The 24,425-nt window shown below is 44.5% G+C and overlaps 1 protein-coding gene across 7 annotated transcripts in view; it reads right to left on the bottom strand.

Moving 5' to 3' along the window:
* The window catches only part of AKAP13 (A-kinase anchoring protein 13), a 205,516-nt gene that overhangs the window by 92,203 nt on the left and 88,888 nt on the right, over window positions 1–24,425 (bottom strand). For all 7 annotated transcript variants that reach the window (XM_063412789.1, XM_063412790.1, XM_063412788.1 and 4 more), the window contains 3 exons: window positions 19,828–20,011; window positions 8,680–8,869; window positions 2,555–5,459 (listed from right to left, as the gene is read on the bottom strand). In XM_063412789.1, the coding sequence (XP_063268859.1) occupies window positions 2,555–5,459; window positions 8,680–8,869; window positions 19,828–20,011 (3,279 nt within the window). The remainder of the gene's footprint in view (window positions 1–2,554; window positions 5,460–8,679; window positions 8,870–19,827; window positions 20,012–24,425) is intronic.

Raw genomic sequence — 24,425 nt, 5'->3', positions numbered from 1 at the left:
GGATCTACCCTCATCAGCTTCCTTCAGGGCTGTGACCAGTCACTAGATACCTGTCTGGATAAGGAAATTAGCCTTTTGAAGTCTTTGTTTTGGGGGTAGGCGGAAACTAAGCAGAGGCAATGAGATAAACAGGTGTATGTATAGTTGGGAGCAGCTTCACAATATAAATAAAAAAAAATTAAAGACCTCAATGATCTAGAGTAATGGCAACAGCAATTATCAGCTGATTACATTGCTGATAAATTACCATGACAATAAACCCCTCTGACTACACGAGTTTATGAGAAATGGCCTTGTGACCTACACTTCCTTTAGGAAGGTTTTATTGTATTCCACTGAAAAAAGACATGATTCATTCTGAGAACGACAAGTCCAGCACGGATACAAAATCCTCTTTACAAACCCAGACTTCAGGGAAAACTCCCCAGAACTGGCACAGCAGAGAAAAATTGAAGGCTGACACTGAACTCCTACAAAAAACGTGCTACCCAAGGCTAGACATCAACATGAAAAATGTACACAGCAATAATTACAAACAACAAATCATTTCTGTTGAATTACTGCCCTATCAAAGTTCTAGATGGTGCTCTATAGGAGATCAGATTTAGAAATATTCCAAACAGCAACCTTGGATTCATGGCAGTCACTTGCCTCTGCTTAGTCCATTTTTCATTTGGGCTTCCCAAACTTTTTGATTCAAAATGATCCTAAAGTACTTCAAGAGAAAATAATACAACTGAAATGTTGTTTTGAGCAGCAACTCACTGCACATAAACAATTTCTGCTTAAGGACAGATTATTTATCATTTTATTATTTTTTTATTCAGACCATTTTATTCCAAGACCTTTCAGCCCTAAGTCCTTACGTATTTTAAGTCAGTAATTCTTATGTATTCTAAGGATCATCTACTTTTTTTCTCTCCTTTCCATACCCTAATACAGAATGATGACTTAACATTACTTTCCTACTTTAGCTACCACTTATTAGACTGTCTGGTCCCTTTTGCTTTTAAAACCTCGCCTAGACAATGTCATAGCTCCAAGAATCCAACCAGAGGTAAAGACCTGGACTGTACAGATTAGAGCTGGCAGAGCCAAAGGCTCCTAGGAAAAGGAGCCCAGCCAAGTATTGACTTACAGCCACTCCCATCTATTGTCAAACCAACACAGCATTAAAATAGGTTCCTTCTGAAAATAGGTTTCTAACCCACATTTAGATCTTTCTAGTGATCACTTACTAGTGATCTCTTGAGTCATGTTTACTGCTTAGCTCTCGACACACAAACATTCTAAAAATCCTGAACTGAACAAAAAATGGATTTGCTGGACCTTCCACTGACATCCCCCTCCCCTCCAAACCTTTTTTCTGCCCTCAATCATTCTGCTGTCACATACCAGAACAAATTCTCTACCATCATCCCATGCTGCACTTAAACTGAAGAAACAGCTCTCAGCATTAGAGCAGTGAAACAGCTTTATAACTTCACAGCTTCATGATTTATATCATGGCAGATTTTCTTTTAATCATTTAAATGTTTTGTTTGTTTGTTTGTTCAGTGCTGGGAAAGCAAGAGGCACTGTATGCTTTTCTCATAGCAAAGAAAAAATGGCAACTGAGAAAGTTCAGCTGCTTCCATGTAACAGCTGCCTGAACAGGTGGGACACACAGATCAGATTAGCTCCATGCTTCAGTACCAAATTCACCTACTCTTAAATCCCAGGCTGGAGGAACAAACTCATTTCTTTTTCATTCAATGTACCCCTTTATCTCCCTTCCTGGAGTTACCTGGTGATGCTTTCCATCAGCTCCTGCTGCATGGACCCGAGGCTTCTATGCTGTCCCCCAGGTCCCACTGCTGTCCCCCATCACCACTCATCCACGGGGAATTCCAGTCCCACTTCCCAGCCCACAGGGGCCAGGAATCCTCATCACTGGAGCTCCAGCACTGCTGAGACGCGCTGGCAAACGCCACCGGCTGCTCTGCCCGACAGAAAAGCTCTGCAGGCAGGAAAAGGCAGCGGGGGTAGGGCTCACTGCCTGCTTTAAATGACCTAACACTGCCCATCAGGAAGCAGCTTTGGCCAGAGGGACACTGGCAGCTGGCTCAAGTTGACAAGCACAGAAAATCAGGAGAGCCTTGTTGTACACACTGGCTCCGCGTTAGCAAAAATAAAGCGGAAAAGCGAAGGAATAGCACCTAGGAAATAAACCCTCATGCCCACAGGAAAACTTATAACTTGAAGATAAAGTAATCCAAATAGCTCCCTCCCATTCATTTCTTCTCCAGCAAGGATTTACATGCTAGAAATTCTTCAGTACAAATTCACAGATGATGTTCTGTTCTTACCTCCAGTGCCAGACAAGCAACATGAACTTGAATTGGAAATTTTTATATGTAACTACAAATTTTTTGTCTCTCGGAAGAAAAGCCTCAAACGCTTCCTCTCTAACACAAGCCTCCAGCTCTTCCTTTCTTTGCTTTGCTGATGATGTAACAGAGACATGCCTACAAAGAAAAAGCTAAAAAGTAGGCTACCAATTGAGTTTTCCTACCTGTAACAGGCTCGGCTCCTGGCGCTGCCAGGCTGATATTCCTCTTCTTTGTTGAGGAATTTAAATCCATTTGTCCATTAAGGCTGGCTCTGGCATCCACTGCAGTCTGGGGCTCCAGCCCCACTTTTTCTGCAGCAGGTACTTCATGAGAACAAAGTGTCTCTGCTGCAAAAACCACTGCATCAAAACTTGTTACCATTTTAGGAACTTTATCCAGAGAAGAGGCATCATTAGCCGATACCAAACTCTTCACTCCCACACTTTCCAGTGACTCAACAGCGTGTAAGTGGCAGGAACACGGCGAGAAGGGCTCTGCAGGTACAGCTGGGCTCTGCTTTCCGTGGGGCCCAGCCAAGGCCTCCCCCTGGGGCAGAGCCCCGGCAGGGGCAGCGTCGCTGTCGCCGCCCGGGCAGACGGTGTCGGTGCTGGAGTCGCTGTCACACGTGGGCTCCTCTGCGATGGGCTGCAGCGCTGCCCGGGGCAGCACGCTCTCTGTGCCCTCCTGCTCCTCTGGATACGCTGCTGCAGGGGCCACTGGCACCGGCCTGGGCGCCTCCTTACCCTCACGGGCATCACTCGGGGCTCCCACCTCTGAGGCATCCTTTAACTCGGGGCTGCTGCCGTGGGGGGAGATTTGCTGTAGGGTTTGAGTGGGGTCTTGTTCTTGGTTCAGCCCAGCATTCGGACAAGGGTCACCCTCTGCACCCAGTGACTCATCTGCTGATGCAGGTCCATGCATGGTGCCTTCTGCTGCAACCTCTGCTCCCGTCTTGCAATCTTCTCTGGGTTGGTCTGTTGCTTTCAGCCCAGCGTCCACATTGCTGCAGCCCACCACAGGCCCCCCCAGACTGCAGGCAGAGGGTTTCACGACAGCAGCAAGAAGTTCCTCTGACAAATCCTGCTCATTGCCATTCACATGAACCTCCTGCTCAGGCTCAGCTTTGCCTCCTTCAGCTTGCTGCGAGTGGCCCTGCTCCGGGGAGCCCTCGTCTCCAGCATGGTCCCCAGGCCAGGCAGCAGCTACTCCACCATGGTCCCCACCATGCTGCCAGGAGAGCTCTGCTGAGCCTGCCCTCGCCACCACCATTTCCTGGTTTTGTTTAGATTCCTCATTATGAGTTGCAGAGGGTGTGCCTATTAAATCATCCTCGGCACAGTCTGCTCCCTTGGCACACGCAGCTGATCCAGGGTCATTACCTTGCAGAGCTGCCTCCTGCCCGGGAGGTGCCACTGCAGCATCTCCCTCCTGACTCACAGCCAGCCCCTCTCCTCTGGGTAGGGGAGAGGGCGATTCCACCTTGCTGCTCCTCCCCTCCTGCTCTGAAGCACTTTCTGCTTTCTCTGCTCCAGCCTGGGCAGGCTCTTCCTCTGCCAGGCCTGTGCTCGCATCCTCTGGAGGGAGCGATGCAGGCTCACGTTCCTCACGTTCGCTCTGCTGAGCAGTGTCTGCTCTGAAGCTGTTGTCCATTGCACTCTTAATGCCAGTTTGAGCAGCAGAAGGGTGACAGGCAACAACTTCCTGAACCCCGCCTGCAGAATCTTTGCTTCCTCCATCTCTGCAGCTGCTGGTATCAGTTCCTACTGGCTCCTTTTCACTGCTGTCCATGGCTTCAGCCCCATGGTCAGCGATCACACCACTCTCCCAGCAATGTGCAGGTTCTGCACCACTTTCATTAGATCCACCAACATCTCTGTTTTCAGGTTCAGCATCAGGGCCATCAGTTTCCACACTGTCTTCCAGTGAGGGCAAGCTGGATTTTCCACCTCTGCAGCCTGCTTCCACCTGCCCTTCTTGCTCTGCACTCTCACTGCTGCCGTGGACTTCCAAACCAGGAGCAGGTTTTAATGCACGTGCAGGAACCTCCACCCCATTCACTGCTGGCAATGCCTCCCCAGTGCTCGCAGTGACCTCCTGCCTCCCTGTGACACTGGCATCACCCTGGCTTTCCGTGAAATCACCGTTTACCTGAGCAGTGTACAAGTCCCCGTCAGTCTCTTTGTTACTGCCAGTCTTGCAAAGGTCAGCAGAGACACTGCCAGTGACACCATCTGCATCTGCCCCGTCACAGGCTGGTACCACTCCCACATCTGCATCCTCCCCATCCGAACACTCCGTGCCATTAAAACCACTGAGCAGGGGCTGAGCAGCACTGGATGACTCCTCCTTGGCTGGGCATTTCTCTTGCAGGTTTGTAGTCCTCTCAGCAGGCTCTGCCATCCCATCCTCTGCCCGCCGCTGGCCCTTGGCCCTCTCAGGTGCCCCGGCACAGTTCCTGCACTCAGCCTGGCCCATGGCCACATCCAGGCCCTCCGAGGAAGCTGGGGCTCCACCTGCAGCTGCAGCCACAGCAGCGGCGCTGTCAGCAAACTCCTCAGCACTCTGCACCTCCTGAGGGGCTCTGTCTGCACTGCCCACGCCAGCCTGATCCAGAACAACTCCAGCCGATGTCATTCCAGCTTCCTCATCTGTATTTCCAGAGGGTGGGAGATTTACAGCACCATTTACGCTCGCACACAGGCTCACAGTGCAGCCCTCCTCTGACACAATCCCAGAGCCCTCTGCAGATCTCAGCCCCGCCTCTCCTTCCTTTTTACACAATATCACTGTGTTTTTACTTTCACAGAAGCTTGCTGGGCTGTTTGCACCCCCCAGGCTAGACGTGTCTTTTGGTGCATCATTAGAAGCTCCCAGACTGCTGCTGTTGCATTTCTCCTCCTGCTGGGTTTGGTCTGAAAGCTGCCCAATGTCCAGGTGAACCAGATCAGATGGATTTTCCTGCCTTTCTTCTCTTGTCATTTCTTCTCGGCTCTGAGGGGCAGTGGCCAGGTGATCCTCTGGCTCTGCTCCTTTAGCACAGCTGTCTCCAGAATCTCCCAGTACAGGTTCTGTCTGCTGCCTCAAACTCTGTAACAAGACACAAAATAAAAAAAATAAACTCTTAAAACCACTTTATTTTGTCATGCAGTTACTCAAGACCTGTATCTACCCAATCCTACTCCACATGAATCTTCTTCCTGGTGACATCCAGGAGAGAGCTACAAATGCAGTGCAGTGGATTTTACGTGTTGGTTTTATTAGGAGGAGGTAATATTGAAACTATTAGAATGACAGAAACATTGGTTGAAAAGAACATTTAAAGGTCATTTAGTCCAACCACCTGCCTGAAACTGGCCTACTGCCATTGCAGCATCAGGTCAACCATGACTTTATCTTGCCAAACCTCCAATTTATAATCCACAGCCTCTCTGGGCAATCTGTTCCCATGCCACACCACCCTCCCATGAAGAATTTTCCCTGAAGCCAGCCTGAACACCCCAAAGCTGAAATTTGTCTCTCTAGCCCCCTGCTACACCATCTGCCACAAGTGGAAAGAACTGTAATGTTGGTAATTGCTCTTTGAGAAGCTGTAGTCTCAGTTCTTGAGTGCACGTAAATTCAAGATCAGTAAAGAGCAGAAATCAGTCTACCAAGTAATGCAAATATATACAAGCCCAGTCCCAAAGGACTTCAAGCAAATGCTCCTTAAGAGCATCTTCAGATCCCCACCCAGCATTCTCCAGCTCTTGCCAGCATTTCTCAATTTTCTTTCTATGGATGGAAATGCTACTTCAGACATGGGCATTGGCTGGCAATGTCCAAACACACCAACGGCCTCCTGCTCCCAGGACTGAACTAATAATCTAATCTATTCCTGAGAACTGCAGGCGTAATTAAATATCTGAAATTTATTTCCTAACTGGAAATAAAAATTTCAAAATGATGACATATTATTAAAATTAATACATGCATTATCATGGAACAGTAGGATCATAATCAATTCCTCTCTAATCTGCATTTTCCTTCCAGAGCACCTGCTTTTGTCAATCTTTTACAGTTTAATACAATCAAACCTTTACTTAAAAAGAACTGTCTGTTTCAATATTTCCTTTCATATTCTCTTTTCTGTAGAAGAGAACATATAAATGTTCACATCTTAGAAATAGTGGCTTATTAAATCACTGAGCAACTCCAGTCTCTCAGTGTACACCCAACAGAGCTCCCCACACATTTGCTTAGGGTTTTGCACCACAAGGTCACACTGGTTTCTCACTAAGTACCTGAGACTCTACACATATATAAAACGCTAATGAACTATGTAAAATCTGAGCTTTTCTTGCATTTACTTAAGGATTCCAAAAAATATATGCATATTGGAAGTCTAACTTGAACAGCTCCCTGCAAATTTTGTTTAAGTTTTTAGTTCTCAGAGAAATACAACTTCAAAACAAAACTGCCAGCTTAAACATTCTGATAATTGAAATAGCCGCTATGTTAACTGATGCATCACAGAGAATTTCTGGGTATTGAATATACTAATAGTAGCTAAAATCATCACTACTACCTTGAGGATACTGCATTTACTTGTCTTTCCACACTCTGAGATTTGCAAACACTGAGCAGTGCCACAGACCCACTGAGTCACAGACCACTAAATGTACTTCTGGTGTTTGCCACGAATCTCCCTGCTATTCAAAACATCCCTGCTCCTCAGCTCCCGTGGATGCTGGCAGCTGTGCCTCCCTGGTTTTGAGGCATCCCAAGACAGGTGAGCACTGGAGGCACCTCCACTCCTTGTGTAGCATCAGGGATGGCACATGGGGCTCTGCATGCAGCAGTACCCACAGGCTGCAGGTATTTTTTGCAAGGGCAAACCGTGTGCCAGGCCTTTGGTGGCTGTAACCCCACAGCAGACCATGGAGACTGTGCTCCTGGATCCCACCCAGGATGGACAGACAGACAACAAGTGACACCTGCTTGGGAACAAGCAGGGTTTTCAAAAGGAGGGGCCACAGCAGCCCCAGCATCCTCACAGTGAAGTCACTCTGCTGATAGCCGGAAAAATACAGCCATCACCAAAGGAAGCCAACAGGCTTTCAACTGACCCAAAATAAACCTAAATGAAATAATTACAGGGCTGCTTTCCAAATTCAAATCAGATTAGATGTGAAGTAAAACAGTGGTGGAAAGTAAAGTCTATTTCTGATTTCATTGTCAGGCAAAATGTTCCCAATCTGGCATCTGCATGAGCAAACAAGCAGTGATCTGGATATGTTTGCCATGGTTCAGGGTCTTTTGATGGAAAGGGGAAGAGATTTCACAGTTAGCCTGGATCTGCCACTCATGCCACCAGTTCCTATTGAGACTGGGAGTAATTAATTAATATCTCAGGTAATCAGGGAAGGCTGAAAATGGCTCAGCATGGCCCGTTCCTCTGCTCATCCCCCCAGCTCACTGGCTGCACAACAGTTCTCCCCTCCCTCAGTTAAAGCAACAAAAATATCCTGTTGTTCAGATCCTGCACTTCTGCAACCCCGGATATGTGATCTGATGAAGGAACACCCACAAGTGATGCCAACTGCACCAGACTCGTGGGTGTTTCTGAGAAATGGCACAAAAGTGCTCTGATGTTTCACCTGCCCATCCCAACTGAGACCCTGTGGCATCGATTTTAAAGCAGCAGAAAGAAGCTTTTCCAAAGCCCAACGGCTCCTGTGGTCCATCCACCACAGAGTTCAAGGAGCACAGTGAAGGGACCATTATTTGGCACAAACCTTGTGTGGCCAAGGCAGGCTTATCCTCTGAGTCCTACACTGAATTGCTACTGAAACAGCCATTTTTCCATCACCTGTCCCAGAAACTTTCCTCTCAGTCTCCTCCTGAACTTTCCATCTGAACAGAGATGCCTCCACTGTGCTTAGAGCCCACACCTCCAGCCTCACTCCAGAGCCTGCCTTAAGCTGCCCAATGTCTGCCAGACAGGCAGAGGGTCACCATATCTCCAGGAAGGTGTTCCTGCCTATTCAAGGGGGTCCAAAACTATCAGAGCAGGTACGAGTTGGGAGCAGAGAGAGGCAAAACAGAGCTGGTGTTGCAAAGTCCTGAGCCTGTTTCTCTTCTGAATGAGAATATTTGCTGCCTAATACAGCTTGATCAGATCTTAATCACATCTCCCCACCAAGAAGCAAACGGACAGGTGTCCACCTGGATGCTGGATAATAAATCCAGAGAAAACACCCATGGAAACGTGCCTTAGGTGCAACCAGCCAGATCTGCTCCTCTTCCATCCCGTCAGCCTTTTGCTCACCTGGTGCTGGTGGCTCTGCATGTGCCTCTGCAGGTGCCGGATGTCCCTCTCCCAGCTGGCCGCTGTCCCCTCCTCGGCCTGGGCCGTCAGCAGGTACACGCCGAGCCCGCGGTGGTGCCGCACGCTGTACTCCCCCGAGTGCACCGTGTGCGACAGCGTGCTCCACGACTCCGGCTCCCGGGCTCCCTCCCTGGAAAACAAGGCTGGATCAGCGGGCAGAGGAGGGATCCTGCAGGGCAGGACACGCGCGCTCTCCTGCGCTCTAATCACGGCAGCGAGAGGAGCCCCGGCTCCAGGGCCAGACACACACACACACTCCTCAGTCGTGAAATCTAATGTGATTTAGCGGTAATGCCAGCCACAAGCTTTATTTCACAAGGTCCTTCTGAGGTACAGATCGGTGGTTTTTACCCCAGACTGTGACACACCAGCAGCTAAGGGCATGACAACTGCGTTTTACACCAAATTTATCACTGGTGAAGATCACCAGAGAAGCTGTCAGAGAACAGCAGACACCTGAAAGGCAGAAGAGCAAAGGGATAAGTTGGAAAGAATGAAACTATCATGGTACAACTTCTACACCAAAGCCAGCACACTGCTCACAAACACCCAACAGCCATCGAATTGCAGCAATATTTTCACTCCTGAAATGAACTGGACTTGCTCTGTGAAACTGCCTCTGTGCAGGATGTTCAGTGTTGTGAGACAGCTGTTTTTCTGCAGCACTATCATGAGCTTTCTTTTTACCAATCCAAAGGAAAGAAAGGAAAAAAGATGCTGTAGATCAGAATGAAAAATAACTTAGAAGGTAAATGTAGTCAATAGAAATTTCTATTCAGTCGTCTCTTTTTTAACATCAAACCCTGATTTTGCACACTCAAAGCAATAATTCCTCAGAGCTCACCAAGCTGCACAGCAGCTACACTGGCCCACTGAGGTGGTGAGCAAAGACTGAGGTGTTGTGTTCACCACCTTCAGGTTCACAAATTTCATTTTGAATCAGAACTAATTCAGGAAACCCAAAATCTGTTTTGATCATCTGAGACAGAGCAGCTTGTGCACCACCCCACCAAGGCCTGCATCCCTCAGGAGAGACATGGAGCCAAACCCCAGGAATGTTACACAAACAGGGGATCACACTGACCTGCTCAGGGGTGCAAGAAATGGGAATTTCCCTGTCTTCCTTCTACCAGAGATGCATCTACTGACACCCAGCCCCACCTATGAGCTGGGTTGGGGATTGGGGACATTTAAAGGTCCCTTCCAAACCAAACTATTCCGTGATTCTATGATGTCCCCTCCCTGTTGCTGAGACTGACCATTTCCAGATCTCCCTTTGCTGCCCAGCTACAAATTTCCTTGGCAGAGGCAGAACTGTGATTGTTTTTAAATAATTAGGAATTCAAGAAGGTACATAAACACAAATGCAGATGCATGCCATCAACCAGGTAAAACCACATAGAGTTTTCAGAATCTTTGCTGAGAGGTCTTGCCCTAAAATTTGCAAACCTTTCTTATGGGCAAGGGCCCCCCAGCAAGCCACATCTCTCTGGAAAGCCAAGCAATCTAGAAAGCAAAGTCATAATGAGCAAACACCATGATCAGCAACAGGAATGGGCAGAGCAGGGTGGGGAAACGGTCAAATGCTTCACCAGAGGCAGAGAAACCTGGGCAGGCAATGGTGGTGACAACAGCTGCCCCTGCTCTGCCCCAGCACAGCCACCCACCCCTTCCGTGACTCATTTCAGGTTAAATCTGCAAGGAAACTCAGACAAAGCAATACTGTGGCTTCCACCATTCACCACCATTTATCTCAGTCATGACTCGACTTCAGCAGAATTACACTTGATTTAAGCAGAATCAATATTTCCACAGAGAAACAGAAGGAAGCATCCAGTTTCTGGTGGTGATTGGTATAAATCCACAGGGGCACTGAAGTCAACTGAGTCATTACAAGTAACTAAAGAAATGACCTTCCTTTATCGAGGAAACACAGACATTTCTGTCTGGAGTGTTTTTCTCTTCAGCTGTCATGTATGAGAAACCACTGCACTCTCAGAGTACAACGAGGCAGTCAGCACAAAGCCCACAGTCACCCACTCAGGGGACAACAGCAGACGGATTAAGGAACTGCACATGATGAATCTGCTGCACTTTCTCATCAGCTTCAAGGACCCTCACAGGCATCTCCAAATCAGCACCCACAAAGCTGCCTGCATGACCTGTTGAGCCTCAAAGGGCCCTTAGCAACTTCAAAAGGCTCAATCTGGAGCAAGATGACAGGCAGAGTCCCCTGCAACACTGCGAGTGTGTCCACCCCTCCAGCAATCCGCAACCTTCACACGGCCCAGATGGATCAAACAGTCACTTTTGCTTACAAAGAGAGCAGTTTCTTTTCATATTCAAGCTGCCACTCTGCGTTACACTTTATGAAAAGCTTTAAACCTTTTGAGAAAGCAAGAAGTTTCTCACATCCAGCCAAGTACAAACTCCAAGTTTTCATTTTTTGTAGCAGTCATCTTTGTTACAAAAAATTAAGCAATCTATTGCTCCTTCAAACCATCTTTTTCATACTCTGCTCCATCCCAGCAGTACTGGTCTGAAGCAGAGAGGACAAATAAGGATTCACAAGCATTAACTCATTTTCCCACCACTGTTCCTGTTGTTCAGGCAACCACTTCCAAGGCCATTTGAGAAGACACTCCTGCTCATTTGCCCGCATACACTGAGCTTCACTGTTCATGCCTTTCCTGCATGTCTCCCTGCAAGTCCTGGATTTTATTGAGAGATGATAAAAACATACTTTCTTCCAGAAAAAAGCTTTGCTGTTATTTTGTACTTCCTGGCTGTGAAAGATGCTTATTTTGTCCAGACTCGGAATTTTTGTAGTGGTTGTTAAAAGAGTGCATAACCAAGCTTCTCTACTAGGAGATAAAAACAGATATGCAAATACTTACTGAAGATTTATTAGCAAAAATATGTATACAAACTTCAGCCTTCAAGAAGTTTGAAAATCTGCTTTTGTTCAGCACAAAAATCCAGTTTGCTGCGCTTTGCCAGAAACAACGGAAATCTGTCTTCTTATGAGATTTAACCATCCTGGGTCAAATCTTTCTCATCTTCCCTTTTCAACAGTTTCCCATCAAAATACGTAACAGATACCAGTGAACTGAATATTTTGTAAGAAACATTTCTGAGCTCAACTTTCACAGAAGAAAGTATCTTGGTTAAAAAAGCAAGGACTGCCTGAGAGCAGTAGCTCCACCCTCTGCACAACCATGCCATGGCCCATCGAAAAAGCCTGGAAGAAGTCCTCCAGCTCTGGTCAGGCTTCTGTCCCATGAAGGTAAACCCAGAAAGGAAATTTTTGGTTGAAATCAAGAACAGACTTACCAGCCCACCCTTCATCTGCAGAAAGGGGAGTAAAGAAGCATGACTACTTCAAACAGAGAGAGAGAAGAGAAGAAAAAATACTTCAAAATATTCTCAGGCCATGTTCTGCTCCATCTGGGAGCTGAACAGATTGCTGAAACTACAGGATCACCTCCTGCCCATCTGGCATGTAAGATAAGATGGTAAGATCATGGCATCACAGAATGGTTTGGGTTGGAAGGGACCTTAAAGATCATGTGGTTCCTACACGGGTAGCGACACCTTCCGCCAGACCATCCAAGCTGCGATGGGACGATAAGTAGGAAGTGGTTTTTATTTAAACCTCTCAGCACTGCCCAAGTAGACCGGTCCCTTTTCAAGGCAGAGCTGCACTGTACTCCTGTGCTGAATCCCTCCTCATCTGGGAGGGGAGCAGAGAGTGAGCGGCGGAAGAAGGAAAGGAAAGCCCACACCGCACGGCTCCCGGCTTCCGGCAGATACGGGCGAGAGACTTTTAACAAGAGGGAAGATAAGTGAGTAAAGGGGAACAAAAAAAAAACCCCAAAACCAACAAACCACCACCTGGATCTAAAGCTCTGCCAGCCCTCAAAAGCTGCAGAAGCTGCTCAGCAACAAGGGTCTGAAATTTGAGGTGCTGGTGCTCGCACCAGGCGTGTTTTCCAGTACAAGGAGACAAGGTTCGAGCTGGAGGGGGGAGGAAGAGATCAGAAGACAAATGAAAAAGCCTTAGTGAGTTAAGCAAAACTTCATTTATCCCACAGTGTCACAAAGGGGTGAGGAAGGCAGTGTGGGAACTCAAGGTGTTATTTCCTGGGGATATCCACTCCAGATTTCTGAGCTGAAGCAAAACAAGCTCCCTAGCATTGCCAGCTCTTAGGATCTCACTGGAAGCCTGACAACAGCTGTGGGTTTATTCTGAAAGCACCAGCCCTTAGATCCATATGGCAAAGAAAACAAAGAAAAATCAATATAAAAAATTAAATAAAGCCCCTACCACTCTGGCTGCATGAAAAGCTAGGAAAAGGCTAGAATTTAAATTCTCTTATCTAAGGTAAATAAAAACATAACTGAACTGAATTCTAATCTTACATTATTTTTATTACTATTATTATGGTATCACAGTGAAAATACCAGATCAGACAGACTGTGATCTGGGATAAACAAGGAATGGTGCCTACAGGGATAGGATTGGTGGTGATTGTGCAACATGCCCACAGCACAGGCAATTTGAATCAAGCCAACAATCCCTCCTGGGAAAACCCAGCACCCACACTCAATGCAGTCACTAGCATTTAAACCAGTCTTAGAAATCTGACCAAACAGAACTTCAGTGTTATTTGCAGAAGTGTTGGGGTAATGGAGGCTTTGTATCTGTACAATCAACTTTACACACACTATCTTCTGTTATACACAAAACACTAATGCACATAAACACTTCCTTGCTCCTCCTCATTTTTATAACCATCCATATGCATGGTATATGAGACCCAGAAAACACATGCAACCAGCATGTGCTAGAATGGGTTAAAATAAATCAACTATTTTCAAATTTGAAAGAGATTTAATAAACACAGAATTCATACTTCAGGTGTTTCCAAGTGTTTCAAATGCCTCAGGAAAGTAGAAAAAGAGTATGCTTCTCATACAAGAAAAACCTACATGTTGCTCACTAATTTGAATAGTTTTGATGTTGAAAGAAAGAGTTAAAAGTTCATCTGATGTAGAAATAATGACTAACCCCTTACAGAGCCTCGTACAAACATGAACTGCAGTTGTGGGTTCTGACACCAAACTGAATTCAGGATTGCATAATCTACCCTTCAATATCAGATTAAATATTTAATAATTGGATTCAAAATATGTAATGCTAACTTCTCATTGATCAACACACTACACTGCAGCAAACCATAGAGAGAAAAGCTGGCTTGGTCCTTCAACAGTTGTTTGCAGATGTACATATGCTAAGGGAGCATTGCAGTATTTCCAAATACAATGGGTCTGTACTTTTAAACTCAAGCATTTCTTAGGTCCCAATGTTAATTATACATTAAAAAAAATAAAAATACAGCTCCAAACTCTTATCAACTATATTTGCCAAAAAGTACAATCTGCATTCCACAAGAGTAAGTGTTATTAAATGCATTTTCCATTTGTTTTATTTTCACAGCATTATAGAACAAGAAAGATGCCCTGCTCAGGATGGGGAGCTATAGGTCCAACACAGAACCCAATGTCCACCTCGAGACTAACCAGTAAACAAAGGGAATTTAAGGTGGATCTATGAAACCCATTCAAGAGTGAAAACAGATGCCATTTGTTGCATTTTAAATTAAAAAAGCACCATCATGGAGAATACTTCAGGAAGCAGTGTTACAGCTAAAAACAACACTCCAGATCAGGACAAGTGATATGGAAGAAGAGTTGTCTCTGTAGAACATCTCCACATGCTGCAAGTGAGTGTGATCACCAGCTCTGCAACACAACCCCGAGAAGAAGCCATGCCTTTGGCTGCCTCTGACACAGCAGTTTACAAAGATTCCTACAATCATCTGTTCAAACTCTAACCCCTACCATGAATGTCACTGCTTGGAGCAAATCTGCTCCAGAGACTAAATATGAGCATCCTAACTGGGTATCCAGCTAGCCCATGCCTGAGGCCAAAAACCCAGCAGTTCTGGGAAACCACTTATCTGCATTTTCTAAATTTATCCTGAAACAGAGCTGGTCTCTCATAATCACTTACCAACCACACAAGGCTGTCCAGCACTTATGGCCCCTATAATTTTTGGGAACACTTCCAGATCAGGATTGCTGGGGGAAGGAAAATAATTTCTTCTTATATCTTACCAAATATTCTCAAATCTCTTCTAAATCTGTTCCTTCTTATCCTCACAGGCCTGTTTCCATGATCTCCCAGGACTAGAGTTTCCAAGTGGGAATACAGAAATGTTAAAAAGCTGTTTCTATCACACGGACTAAGCCTTCTCTCTCTTCTTCACCGTTCAGAGGTGGTTACATACAACACAAAGGAGAGGAGGGAGCCAAAGAATGAAAAGTCTTCATAGGGATGTGGGAACACACGAGGAAGTCAGTAAAAGTTGGACCATGCTGTGGGGTGAGTAGGCGGAAGAGAGAAAACAAACTCTTCCTGCTCCATCGTGTTTACACCTGGTTGCCCCATCCTCCCATTCCCAGTCTGCTCCTCTGCTGTGCCCAGAAGAAACCCACAGCACCTCAGTACCTTTCTAATCATGATGTTAAAGCTATTAAATGATGGTGTTTCAACTGAAAATCCTACAGCCACAAAACTAGACACTGGCCCTCCCACACTGCTCCAGACACATTACTGTCTGTAGCTGAACAGCACCTCCTTAACACACAGCCCTGAGTCCTCTCTCAGTGCCCTTCTAACATTTTTGAATTCCTCTTGACACATTAATCTTGTGCCATCACTTGTAGATACAAAGTCAACTGTTCTGCTGCCACACCACAGTAAGCCATAGCTCAAACTCAGCTCCCCAAACAGCAATCAAATGGATCTGTTGCTTGGTTTGGAGTGGAAGAACAGATGGAGAAACATCAGCACTAATTCAATAAACCTTACAGCCTCTGATTCTGCTTAGCCAGAAATAAAATATATGTATACCATCTGACTGATTTTAAGATCCTGCTTAAACACTCTGCTGAACATGAACTGGGTATTTCTGAAATTAAACACTTGCTTAAAGGGTCTGCTAAATTGAGGTGCAAAAAAAAAACCAATAAAAAGGACAAGGCAAATCCTCTTGCAGCTCTGGCACAGAAAAGCAGAAAAGTGTACTTAGCTATAAAAGTAAAGTCACTGAAAAAACATCCCTATTTGAGAGGCACCATGGAGATTACAGCCCAGACTTCACCAATTACTTATGTAAAATCAGAACAATAGCAAGTGATAATCATGGATTGAAAAAAATCCATAAAACCCTTCTGCTACCAGTGAGTTATTCCTCATGTGTGTTAATTAAATCATTTTAACTTTGGAAATACAGACTTGTACTAATTTACAGTTTCACAGGCTGAGCCTCCTGATTGTTACCAGGAAATCTGAAGGGAAGAGCAATCCCAGAGCTGTGCAGAAACACTTTAGAACAAAAAGCAGAGAAACCAGCAAAAGTAAGAAAAGTTTACAGCAAAAAACTCAGAGACTATTGCAACTCTTTGCAGGGACTAGAAAAACGCAATTTTTTTTTTGAAATGGGCTTGATTTTCTCTTCCTTCCCTTTTTCAGAGGGCATAAATCACTCTCAGCTGTGAAGGAACTACAAGTGTTTGGCTTTGCTGGGGAAAGAAATGTTAGTAGACAGAAATAAAATCAGCAACCAGATCAGTGTTTGTATGTTTTACAAAGCAGCACTCCCAACATTTCCAACCCCGCACGCTCCCTGTGCCTTGAAGCCATTTTCCCCACTGCCCTGAGAGCCCTGCAGAACATGGAGCTGGCAGGGGATTGTGTTACTGCCCTGACTGCACTGGGAAACACCAACTGCACTCTGCAGCTGTGCAGGGGAACTCACGGAGCTCCAGCAGCCTGCTCAGTGCCTGTGCAGAGCCAACACCCTGCAGGCAGCATCACCCAGCTCCAACACGGGAGAAACAGCCTCAGCCACAGACCCTGCACTCTGGGAACAGCTGAAACTCAAAGCAGGCTTTGCAAACTGCACCATTTCCAAAGTTATCTTTATACATAAATCTTCATATATAAATCTTTATATATAAATCTTTATATGTATTTTCCCCCTATAAAGCTACTGCCCTTCTGTGCTATCCTATTCCATTTGCACTGCAGGACACTGTTTGCTGAACAGTTTTCATCTTGGCGATAGAACAAGTCCCTTCAGGAATGTTATACAGCTGATGATTGTTTATTGATAATGAATATTTATTTCCTTATATGAATATTTATTAATGAATGCTGCTATTGACTCTCGATCCCTGGTGACCTACACAGGCTCCGTGACAGCTCCTTGTTTGTATCTCAAAAGAATTAGCCCATGCACCTTTCCTGTCTGAGGATGAAAAGCCAGTGCACACCACAGAACAGAATACTTCCAGTGATGGAAAACTTACATAGGAAGCATCTTTTATTTTTTTCCATTTAGTACTGCAAAAGCTGAGAAGGGAAAGTTCATCAGATAAACAGAAATTCAAAATGTCACCAGTGAAATTAGTTTTTGAGAAAAATATTTACACTGCAGCTGAATCAAGCTGCTTTTACAGACAAACCAAGGCAAAACTACATCAACTGAGAAGGTTTTATGTCTGCTCTTTAATGATTGTATCCTAATTATGGCAAAATTTCACCCCTTCTCAATGCTGGCTGGGAGAATCATTGTAAAACGCAGGGTCCTCCAAATTAGCAAGCAAGAGAACAATGAATTCCCCCCAAGGATAATGCATCACAAAACACGCTGCATTCATTTATTTGGCGTGGTGCAGTTTAATTACTTGTAAAAATAATGACTCCTTTGTAGGGGCCCTCACTAACATGCGTTGCTGCTCTGTGTTTTGCTGAGTGGGATGAGCAGTGTGCCAAAATCTGTGCATGGATTATACAGCATGAGCACAGGCAGAGTGCAGAAAGGAGCTTGTACAGTGTCCTTTGTGTTTTGACAGCACATAAATGACACTTGCTCTCTTCACGGAATTTTCTCTGTTTTGAAGCGCAGTATTTCTCTTCCCAATATGGATTTTCAAGTCTTGATCCCATCTTATTGCAGAAAATGCTCAGAATAATAAAAAAATCACTGCTGAGGAATCAGGATGTGCCCATTTTGTCACCATCTCTCTCCTATGGGGAAGGGCTGTGGCCACCCCCATGTCACTGCTCCAGTCAGTCCCAAGGTCATATCACGATGCTCCACCACCATCCCACCCATTGAGAAAGGATTTCCAGCATCCATGGATTTCTATTTGTAGGCCTTCATGAGAATAGAAGAGTTTTCAGAGCCACAGGACCTGTGGCATGGCTGTCAGATGTTTACACATTGTATTTCCACCCAGCAGTCCAAGAGGAACACAAATCACAAAGTTTAAGGATGTACCATGAAGAACAGGAATTGGGACGCTGATGGTAACATTTCTGCAGTTGCTTGTGTCTTATTTTCAAAGACAAACTGCAAAGGTCATCGGAGAGATTCCATGGATTGGGCCAGCAGTGTTCCTCAAAGCCAATGGCACAGGACAATGTCCTGGAATCCCAGTCCTCTTTTCATTCCACTGAGTGAGAACTGCCATTCCAAAACTGGAGCCAGTTGTGAAGTACTTCACCACATACATGAATAGCTGTTGTAACAGTTTTATTTACTTCCCATTTTTATTTAAATTATCAGCTCTACTCGCTTTTGGGCTGCAGTATTTGCTGTGAGGTCTATAATCAAGTTTTGGCCAGCTTAAGCTTCCTGACAGTATGTAAAGCCTGTTAATGTGCTTAGTCTCACCTTGGAGAACCTTGCTGCAGTTACATGATGAATTTGCACATCTCATTTTTACAATACAGCCTGTGAGATAGTTGTGTTTTCACAGTATAACTGTTGACCTTGATGGAGAAAAACGTAACACTGTCATCCTCTCTATTAATGCCAGCAAAGGTGGCAGGAGAAGGTTTTTGGGTATAGGTCCCATCCCACCCTGCACTTTCTCCTTCACTCATTTTCCATGTGGCTGCCTGAATTTAAGGGTAAAACTTAAATGCAATCACTTCAGCAATACAGATCATATTTTCTGCCCCCTCAACACTGCACCCAACAACTACAGAAAGCAGAATAATTTACAGTTCATAACAGGGAATGTTGCATGATAATGTGTACAACACAGCAGGCTCCTAAACACGACACTGGGTCACTCAACATAAACCCAAACTATCTGAGAAGTCAATTCAGAAACACAAAGTTTATAACAAAGCTTAAGAGAACCAGGCATCAGAATAACACACACGCAGACTAAATCTTTCCTCCTATACAAACAGCCCCCTTGAGATTTTTTTAAGCTCTTTGTCTTTATTACTCTCAGCTATTAAAGCTGGATCTCCAAACATTTGCTGCTCAGAGCTAACTTGCCATCTTCCAAAGGATTCCTTGTAAAGCAGTGCAATAAATGCTCATGCCACTAGTTACTTGCTATGTGTTGTAAGACCTGGCTGTTTCTCAAGACCATTTACAAGAGACCTGTTTCTGTTAAATATTCTGTTCTCCTTTAAATATTTGCATTACTTCTTACCTTCCTTTTTTTTTTTTAAACCTACAATGGTAAAATGCCTATTCTCTACAAGATACTGCCTTATTTCAATGATCACTATTTCATTCAACTAAAAAACTCCCTCTCTAAAAAGTAAGAACACAACAGTCCACCACCACAACGAATGTTAGATCCCCTCTTTTGGGCAGTTGTGCTTGCTTGAAGAAAAGCTTTTTCATTTGTGTTTGCGTAAAATTTGTCTTAATTAGTCAGTATTACAGTGACTCACTTGGGACTTTAAAAGACAACTGGAAATAGAATGCTGAGCAACAAGAAACTCCCTCAAAAAATATTATTGCATTTCTCCTAAGCCTTCAGGATTGCCCTCATTGCTGTTAGCAAGAATGGTAAAAGCAAAGTTAGACCAAAATTGCCTTTAAGGATGTAGTGTAGCACACAAACACCACTCAGTGATAATGTACAGCAAAGCCAAGTGTGGTGGAGAATGAAAAACCAGCAGAGGAACCATCAAATCATCCTTACTCTGTCAAAAGTTGGTGCAGCTTCTGGTAGCCCCTCTCCAAGGCCAAGCTGACAGGCGTGGCCCCCTCGTTGTTGTGGATGCTGAGGGCTCCTCTTCCACCCGGCTGCTGGAGCAGAAACCACGTCAGCCGCAGCAGCCCCAGCCGCACCGCAAAGTGCAGCAGCGTCTCCCGAGGGACGTTCTCTGGCAGGGGAGGAAAAGAAAGAAAAGAAATGGGAATTTGTAGGCTTGTGGGTTAGGGGGGATGTTGTATCCCCACATCCCAGCCCCACCACACGGCAGCTGGAAGGAGCTGACAGGCCAAGGGAACCTGCAGCACCTGGAAAAGCAGCCTGGCTGCCAATATCCAGGAGACACCAGTCCTAAAGTGAGGAAAATGCTTCGGTGGGACTGGAAGTGCTCAGGACCTCTCATGCTGAGATTGACCACAATGGCAATGTGAAAACCCCACCATTTCCTGAACACCACCAAGCTACAGCACACCCAAACAGAAGCGTGGATGTCCAAACCTTCTCCTCACACAACCAGAACCAGGTTTTAGGGATGGACAAATTTTGTTATCTAATGGGAATGCTGATTTATCCCAAGGCAAGAAGAAAAAAAACCAAACCAATTATATCCAATGCACATATCCAAAGCAGTTATAAAAGAGAACTGTTTAAAAACTCATATAGACAAAAAAAAAGGAAAAAAAAAGAAGCAAGCGTTTTCTTTTCTGGTTTGATTATGTCTCAGACCAGCTTTTCTCAGCTTAATACGGTAGCTATGTCATTCTGAGTAGCAGCATTTATAAACTACCAATCTCCACTGCTGCTTTTTTGTATTTAAAAACCATGACCTCCTAATTTGGTAAAAGTCACTCTTGAGCCTGAGCTTTCATTTCAGAAAAATACCCCCTACTCCAAAAGCTGCAGCCCTAGAATGATGCTCTGAAAAACTTTAACCAGAAATGAGCTCCAGATGCACTGCTGAAATCCAGCATTTGCAGATCAAAGCTTGTTATTTCTGTATGAAAGGCAAAAGCATTTGGGTTAAAAAAACTGCAAGAAATAATTTTTTTTTTTAATTAACAAAGGATTTTAGTATTGACTGACACCAACAACCACAAAAAAGCACCAACTGGGTCTCAGCAAACTATACCAATGAGCACACTTGGTATAAATCCTTTACTATCACAGAAATTATTTATTAGGTTATTAATTAGGGTGCCGGCCAAACCTATACAACAGATTTTAAAATGCACACACATAATGGCTTTAGGATTTAATTTTGTATTTTTTTTCTTTAAGAAGTGTGCCCCAAGAGAAATCATTTCTTCAAAGTGCTGCTGCTGTTCTTGCTTATTTAACTTACTTCAGGGATGTCATTAAGACCTTCGGTGAAAAACAAAACAAAGCAAAAATGGGCAGTTCTCCCCTGCCTCACACACAGTTTTTCACAACTTTTTGGATCAAATTCTGAAGAACTAATCTGTATGCAAGAACCAAAGCCTTTCTGGCACCATTTCTCTTCTGAATGACTCCAAATTAGGTCTCTGGGCTACAAACCAAGTCTTCCCCCTAACCTCCTCTTGATTACCGTAAAGCAAAACCAGGCTGCCCTGAATACACGAGTGTGTCTGAATTGAGGTTCCAGCTGATCAGAGAAAAGGGAATGGCTGAGCTCTCCCAGAGACAAATTCTCAGCCTTTGGCTAAGGAATGAGAAGAAATTGGGTATTAAATGTTACAGAGTGTAATGATTTAGAAATAGCACAACATGGAGATTAATCAATGGTTGCAGCCCTGGATTTAAAGAAAAGTGAAAAATAACACAGCACATAGACACAAAAGAAAGGGTACTGAGGAGGTTGCAAAATGTGGATACAGATACAGATAGGACTTTTCTAGAATGAAAGCAAATGCCCAGTGCTTTACTCAACTTGTACATGTACAAAGCTCCCACACTACCTGTACACTGACTGGCAGAGCCAACATAATTATTGTGGTGTAATACAGAGATGCAGGAGGCACAAAATCACTTCTGTTAGAGCAAACAACTGCAAGCCAAATAAAGAATGTGTTGCACTTGTCTGACCACATTTGGTTCTCACATGGGATCTCCTGTTATGGCTGCTTTGTTGAAAGGCAAAATCATCTTCTAAACTACAACAGAAAGTCTTGCCCCAGAGCTGAGCAGCGTAGACCTGCAAAGCATAAGCACAGATCCCTGGACCAAAATGCTGACAGCATTACCAAAAGGGAAAAGCATCTTCTGCTCACCTGCTCATGGTTCACCACCAAACACACACTACCAACTGCAAGTTCTGCAAGATGCAGACAGATATTCCTCTTGTCCCTGAGCCTCCGTCTCATGTCCAAAGATGAAATGGCCCCTCCCAGTTGTCCCAATGCCTCCCCAGTTGTCTCAATCTGCTGATATGACTGCACCTTCCTTCTGAGAACATCTTTCCTGTTCTATTGAAACGATCTTCTTCATCACTGAACCAGTGGACAGAGTAGTTCCAGAGTTTGGATGGAGGTGTCTGCAAACTCATCTGAAGTGAATGTGGCCCTGCCCTGATGCCTTTGGGTGGTGACAACATGCACAGGATCTGTACAAGAGGAGGTGGCACGTTGCCACCAGAGTATATTAAACACACAGGCTCACTATCCACTTTTGGAAGGCTCTGCCTGACACAGAACCTGGCACAAGGCCACCCTAACAGATGGGCACAGATGATGGCAGTGAAGAGACAAAGTACTGTACATCCAACAACTGCAGGGGCCCCAGGCAGTGGCTTTGGAAGGTTCTGGAGTGTGCAAAACTTGCATGGTGACAGTTAAAAAGGCATGTGCCATCTGTGGGCTGGATTAACTACTAATACATAATGAAAATACATCTGTTGGTGTATGGTGTTGCTCAAAACTAGACAAGAGCTGGTCTGCAGCAGGTATGGACATTTTCCTGGGTGGAGAGGGGAGGAAGGCACACAGATCCCTTCAGACTTCCTACCTTTGAAGGGATGAACCTTGTCACACAAAATGTAGAAATCCAATCAATGATTTTATGTTCTTGTAGTGGTGCAAAATGTCCCACGTGTGAAAGAATACCAAAAGCTTTAACATGCAAAAGCCAGAGCTCCTTCTCCTACCACATACCAAGCAAGAGCTCCTTGTCTTAAAATGCCTGTCATTTGAATGTCAACAAGAAGCTTCTGGTAATTAGGAAACTGTGGAAATACAAGACACACGATACTGAAAAGGCCAAGATTGTTTTGTTCCTTTCTCGTTTCCTAGTAATAGGCAAGAGGTGAAACATATGATTATTGCCCCATAATGGCAGGGTACTCTAGTCCAGCTGGCAAAACACAAGTCTTTGGGTATATTATATTTGTGTAATTTTTTCTGCTGTGATTCATGAACAGTTTATCTGGGCAACTGAGGACCAAATTTCCATAGACTGTCGTATATATTTTGCTAATAGTAAAGGTTTAAGGTGCTATTAGCACAAAACAAATAAGCATTGAAGGAAAAAAAAACCCCTTTGGGTATGACACGCCCAAGAACACTAAGTAAAAAATTTCAATTTAAACCTGATTAAATAACAACAAAAAAAACCAAATTACTGTTCCTTTTTGAAAATAACTTTCCAGATAGAGTAACCTACACCTCATGCTCAATTTATCCTCCATGCCCTGAAACATCTCATGAGCCAGGCATGGAATGGGGTAGCATGGCTTCGTCTTCTTGTGCTCGTAACCTTTACTTGGTTCTCACCCAAACTCATGTACACTAAGCAAAATTTGGAAATCTACTGTCACATCTGGCCTCAAAATCTTGCTCTCTGCTGGAAACGTTCTCACTGCTCAGATCAATCCTTGAAAAACAAAGGTAGAAAACCCTAGAACCAAGCTGCCACCTCACAGTGAGGTCCTAGAGGAAGGCTCCAGCAAACAACTGCACTGCAGAAAGGTCAAGGCAAAGATGTCGTGTTTGGAGTTATGAGCTCACTTAATAAAAAGATGTGTGGATAATTCCTTTCTTAATCTGATAAACAAGAAATTTTTCAAAGCACACCAAAAGATCTCCATGTCCCCATTCCCGCTAATATCAAAGGGAACAGGAACATTCTCAGTCCAACAATTTCTTGGCCACAGACTGAACGGTGCATCTCAGTCTTGAGCAGCACATTTCTGATGCTGTCTGAACAAGAATTGCTTTCTGCTTCCCATTTTCCACTGCAGAGGGCACTAAATTTAGGTATGGACAAGACTCTTTACATCTTATCAAGGACTGCTGCTGAACAGAGCACTTTGTGCTGTTGGCACTGAACAGCTCATGCTGATTTATACCATACCATTCTTTATCAGAGAGCACAGAAGCTGAGCAGCAGACTGGAAAGGATATGAAACCCAACCAAAAGAACACCTGTAACTATTGCAGTAAAAGGGTTCCAAGAGAAACTATAAAAAGAGTGCAGCAGATGAACAGATTAAAGCTCCATGTCTGAAATACATCATCGTTAGCATAACTTTAGCATCCTCCCATGGTAAAAAAGACTAGATACTAATAACCATATTCTGAAAGTTTTCAAAAGGTTTTTTAGTATTTTTTGTT

Source organism: Prinia subflava, chromosome 15 (assembly GCF_021018805.1).
Source record: "Prinia subflava isolate CZ2003 ecotype Zambia chromosome 15, Cam_Psub_1.2, whole genome shotgun sequence".
NCBI lineage: Eukaryota > Metazoa > Chordata > Aves > Passeriformes > Cisticolidae > Prinia > Prinia subflava.
This window is presented reverse-complemented; position numbering and strand designations above follow the sequence as displayed.